Source organism: Bactrocera dorsalis, chromosome 4 (genome assembly GCF_023373825.1).
Source record: "Bactrocera dorsalis isolate Fly_Bdor chromosome 4, ASM2337382v1, whole genome shotgun sequence".
NCBI lineage: Eukaryota > Metazoa > Arthropoda > Insecta > Diptera > Tephritidae > Bactrocera > Bactrocera dorsalis.
The window spans coordinates 20,739,714-20,745,547 of NC_064306.1; the positions used below are offsets into that span (position 1 = coordinate 20,739,714).

The 5,834-nt window shown below is 32.2% G+C and overlaps 1 protein-coding gene and 1 long non-coding RNA gene across 3 annotated transcripts in view; both read right to left on the reverse strand.

Moving 5' to 3' along the window:
- LOC105233043 (sodium-dependent nutrient amino acid transporter 1) overlaps positions 1-5,489 on the reverse strand; it is a 50,726-nt gene extending 45,237 nt beyond the window's left edge. Inside the window, exon 1 of one of the 2 annotated variants that reach the window (XM_049454807.1) lies at positions 5,143-5,489. In XM_049454807.1, the coding sequence (XP_049310764.1) occupies positions 5,143-5,175 (33 nt within the window). In that variant the 5' untranslated portion in view covers positions 5,176-5,489. The remainder of the gene's footprint in view (positions 1-5,142) is intronic. The other variant, XM_011214984.4, reaches the window with a different exon arrangement.
- LOC125778217 (uncharacterized) lies at positions 3,563-5,133 on the reverse strand. The gene is made up of 2 exons (XR_007422580.1): positions 4,294-5,133; positions 3,563-3,956 (listed from the first exon to the last, which is right to left on the reverse strand). It is a non-coding gene; the product is annotated as an uncharacterized LOC125778217 (long non-coding RNA).
- Positions 5,490-5,834: the final 345 nt, after the last annotated feature.

The window sequence follows — 5,834 nt, forward strand, 5'->3', positions numbered from 1 at the left end:
GCCTGAAACCTTGATTTTTAAGTTCAAAGATGGAAAGTGCATACCAGAGCATTGACTACAGTATGACGAAGTTCAAGGGCCGATCTTCTAAGAAACAATATATGCTGTTGAAGCCCACCAAGCGTGGCATTAATATGTGGCTCAGGTGTGATGCTCTTTCCGGCTATGTGTATCTCTGACTTTAATATCTACTACCGTAAAGAAGAACGAGTTGTCGAAGGGACTCTTACGAACGCGTAGTTAATAAATTAGCTGCTACAATACGAAAAACTGATGTCACATTATGCTTCGATCGGTTCTTCACTAGTATCAACCTCCTTGAAAATTTGAATTATGCCGCGTTAGGAACTGTTATGCCAAACCGTAAGAAATTACCAGTAATTAATATTAAGCTCAAGAAGGGTCAATGTATTTTGCGAGAAAGCAACACAGGCTTGATGTTTGCGAAATGGCATGATACCAAGGAAGTAATCGTTGTAAGTAATTGTCATTCATCTGAAATGTCGACGATAGAAAAAAAACTACAAAACGGTCAAAAAGTCATGTAGACTGCCCTGAAATGATAAAATTTTACAGACAGATAATGGGAGGGGTTGATCGAGCTGACCAAATCGCAGGCCAATACGAATTGGACCGGAAGTCTACCAAATGGTGGAAAAAAGTTTTTTATAGACTACTTATGATGTCTGTTGGAAATTCCTGGGTAATCAGTTCTCAACTGGGACGAAAACAAAACCCACTAATTGAATTTATGATAGTTTTGGCTGAAAACATGATTGAAGAGGGAAAGAAGAAGGCATGTGTTCGTCGCAGTGGTATATCTGGTAGAAAAAGAAAAATAAGTGCTGGGCATCTACCGATACAAATTTGCAATCGGAGGCGTTGTGCTGGTTGCGCAGAACAAAAGAAGGAAAGACGTACAAAAACAATATGCGAAGAATGTCAGATTCCACTCTGCAAGGACTGTTTTGCACCTTATCACAAATAAATACTAATTTTCAAATATTTTCATTAATTTCAAATTAATTTTATTTTATAGTCTAATATGAAATATGTATTTCACTTTTGTTAACCGAAAATGTTCATTGAATTACAAATAAAATTAGCTTTCATATAAAAACCAGTTGAAATAATATGTAAGCCTTGGGAGCATTAAGTACTGATTGGGATAAATATGTCCCATCAAAAAATACTGACGGGACATATATGTCCCAACCCCTCCCTCCGCCTCTGATTCATTTAACTCGTTTTTTAACGGAAAATACGTTTTTCCTATACCTGTCATCTCGATTTATTATGCGAAATATGTTTTATTTACTTCAACGGCTTTTCGGATCGAAAGGGTTAAAGCACTTTATAAGTTTCCGGTTAATAGTGTTTTGTTGGCGAACTTGTATTTTTTTACTAAGGAACGCGTATACCAAGTTACATCAAGATATCTCACTTTTTACTCAAGTTACAGCTTGCATGGACGGACGGACGGACAGACAGACTGCCACCCGGATTTCAACTTTTCTCATCATCCTGTATTTGTGTGTATATGCATAACCCTATATCTACCTCGATTAGTTTTAGGTGATACATACAACCGTTATGTGAAAAAAAAATATTATACTCTGTGGAAACATATGTATTGCAAGAGTATAAAAAAAGTTATGCACTGCCAGAAATCTATTTTCAGAAGTCCTTCAAAAGATGTAAAGAATTGTTTACCTAAAATCTGTACGCAAAAATATTATTATAACTAAAAAGATAAACAACGGAAACTAAAAATTTTAATACGTTAAAGAAGAGAATTTATTAAGCTTTTAATTTTAATACAAGATATAATTATTCATCTTTGTTATGCAGGAAGTTGCGAGCATGTTTTTTAATAGAGGACATTACTACAATTAGGCGGATTAAAGATTTTTGGTATTACTTCCACCTTGTTATTTTGATACCACTTCATGGCAGTGGAAAAATAATGTATGCTTGCCAAATCTGGCCAAAATTTTACAGAAGTTCTGTGATGTCGAATAAACGGCAGTAATCTTTTCTCAAGATACTCTTTTATATAAATATCCGATGACATTGTGGTCGACGTTACGAAAGTACGACTTTTAAGGCCACAGGAGCATATTGCTTGCCAAATCATAACTTTTTGACCGTATTTATCAATTTTTTTATATTTATATTTTGCTTCCACATTCCCACGCTTGTTTGCAACATAAAACTTTTGTCCAGGAAGTTGAATGCAATCGAGTTTGACATAAGTTTCGTCATCCATTACAAGACAGCGTTTGAACTTCGTCAAAATCTGATTGTACAGAAGTCGTACGCGTCTTTTTGCCAAAATATTCTGTTTGTCAGATCTGTTTGGGTACTTAATTGCACGGTATGTATTTAGCCCAGCATTTAAACGTATTCGCCTGGCGGTACTTATACTTGTCCCGAATTTTTTGGCGCGTTCACTGTCAGATAGCCCGGGATTTTTTTGATTGAGGTTAGTATCTTCCTTACTAATTCTAAATCCCGCGCTCCTCTTTTTACACACATTTTTTTAGCTCTTTCTAAGCTCAAAGTATTTTTGTACCGTTTAATTACACTACAAACTGTTGTTTTGGACAATTTTAATTTTTTTCCAATTTTTGAACCTGACCATGTCGGATTTGCTATAAATTCGATCACTATTAATTTTCGATTAGCGTACTCCATTTCACATTTAAAAGCCAACTGATAAGCAAGGGCATTGAAAATTCCTATACATAACTGTATTTTAACTATGTATGTATGTACTCAGATCAACTGATTTTACTCAGAGAATTTGTAAAATAACGGAGCAGCGGTCCCTAGAGTGCGTACAGATTTTAAGTGAACAATGCTTTATTTAAAACACATTAAACTCTCTAAATGTACATACATATATCTACATATATGATGTATTTATTATAAAAATACCCGTTGAAATTGATTTCATAAGAATCGTTTAGTATATCAAATTTATACATAAATCGTTTCCTATATACTTGTATAAGTAATTGACATAAAAAGGTAGCATTTTTCTTAATTATATATTAAATTCATTAGACAACTCTTTACAAAGTAGACAATTTTCATTCCTACGGTGAAGACATGTATATAGTACATACATACATATTTACGATTAATAACTAACTTCAGATACTCCTAAATTGATACAATTACAGCTACATACATAAGTACTTACTACAAATATATTAACAACAAGTAAGGAAGGCTCAAGTTAGGGTGTAACCGAATATTTCATACTCTCCCAACTTGCTGGGATCAAAGCAGGGGAATTCAGGTGTTGGGAAAACTTTATTTTAAAAAATTCAATATTCATTGTCCGCAGAAATGGTCAATAGATTACAATAAAATTTTTACTTTCTTAGCATATATTATAGGTCATAGACTAAATTAGTTTTATAACTACTTGTATATAAGGTATATTAGGGGTAGAAGATATGATTGCACAATCTTTTGATATTACTCAGCTATATTTTAGAGCATATACGGCATAAGATTTGTTAGAATAATGAAAATCATTATACATATGTTATATATGGGAGTTTGGGTAATTCCTCAATTTCACATACTTTCGGCATTAGAAAGAATATCCAAAATTATGTGTCCATTCAATTTTGCTAAGATATATTACATATGGACAAATGGAAAGTAAGCGTGATTGTAATCCGATCTCATTCCATTATTGAAACGATATTAGTTCAAATCGGTCGATTAGGTCCCGAGATATAGATTTTCACCTAAATTTGGACGGTGCCATTTTGTCCATTTCATCTCCTTCAAAGTAATTTCCTCCCGCTGCTATACACTTATCTCAACAAATTTTCCAGTCATCATAGCACTTGGACAGAGTCAGAGCCTTTTTCGATTCAGCTTTTATATCTTCAATTGAGTCAAAACGGTGTCCTCGGAGTGGTCATGTGAATTTGCTGAAGTCAGAAGTTACACGAAGGTAAATCAGGCGAATGCTGTGGTTGCGGCACGATAGTTAGTTGACAATGTGGCGAAATGATCATGAATAACCAATGAAGTATGAGATGGTGTATTATCGCAATTATTTGTTCAATAAATTCAGAAAAAGTAAAAATCGAGGAATTCACCTTTAGAGCCTCACAAAACGACGCGTAACTCAAATACTAATAAATATTTTGACGTGAAATTTAGCACAGTAATACCAATTAAAAATTCTATAAATTAAAAATTCTCTTTATAATTTGATCACTTTGGTATATTTATAATAATAAATATATATTAACAAATATGTACCATTTTGGTCGACGACGTTTTGCTATTTTCCCGCTAGAGAAAATGTAAATCAAAATTTCGAAATTTCCAGAACGGAAGTGAGCGAACCATAATGTGCTACACGAACTCATACACATTGCTGGTTTGCGGCACATTCTTCTCTTTTTTATACAAAAATTTCAAAATATAGCAAATTTCTTCAATATTTTCACTAATTTTTGAACAGCTGTAACTTTTTTTCAACTTCTCCGAATTTAATTTTTTTTGGTTAAATGAAGCTTAACTGGAGATATACTACTATTGACAAAATACGAGACGACTTTTCCGACTACCCAATATTTTAATTGAAATAAACCCGTACATGTAAGATCTACGTTATATTTTTGCCTATGATCACTCTGTGAAAATAGAGAAAATCAGTCATTGTGCAAAACTCAGATTAATTAAGGTTATTGGAAATATTGAGATCTATTCACATTTCATATGCAACTATTCCGAACAGAGTTGGTTTCACTTTCACACTGCTACACTACATTGTTTATACACATAGGTATAATAACTCTCGCAACAACAATAAATACAACTGAGATATGGAAAAACAATACTTTTAAGTAATTAACACATTATAGAGTCTAGTTAACACATTATAGAATCTAGTTAGTGATTGCAAAATTTTATGTAATTACTTACATATATGTACATATGATGTGTTTACTTATAAAGTCGGTAAATTTTCAATGAAAATTATGTGTCTTAAAACACCCATTCATGTGTATGTATAACCAGTAACACGTTTGTTTTGGGAAAACAATAAAATAAACGGTGCTTTTTAGAATTCTGCGAACTTATTAATTATTTTTTTTTACTTACCTCAATACTGAGAACAGCATTTTCCGTACTCATTATGACTGAATTTGCTTAATATTAATTTATAATAATTTCATTAGATTTTTTAAAAGTTCGTATTATACGTTATTTCCAACTTCCTATGCATATACACATACACACATTAAAATTTACATACATATGTATGTATTAGGTGCTCTTAAAATCCGTAATCAATAAACATAAAGCCAGCCTTTGAAAATTTAAAATTTTTTTAACAAATTTTACATTCAATTAAAGTAATTCTCACTTAGAGTTGTGCATTTGTTGGCGTTCAGAACGGGACTGTTTAAAAGCCTTCTCTTACAAATGTCTTCAAAGCACTGTTTAAATTTGCAACAAGCAAGAGCGTCAATCTTTCGACTAACACACCAATATTGCCGTGATAATGAAAAAAAAATAATAAGAAAACTCACAGCGATAAAAACACATATTACCTGTGTTTCAATATCTTAATAAAATTTCATGCGCTTAACAATCATATAAACAAACCTTTTATAAAGAAAAATATGGAAGACGTAAATCAATAAATGTATAAATAAATGCATGCGTATGTATGTAAGAACATATGAATAAATAAAGTACCTTAGGTATATAGTATTTACTTATGAATGTACGTATGTAGATGAAAGTAATATTTATGAAAGTAAAAAACGGGTTTGTTCTGATGGCACAGA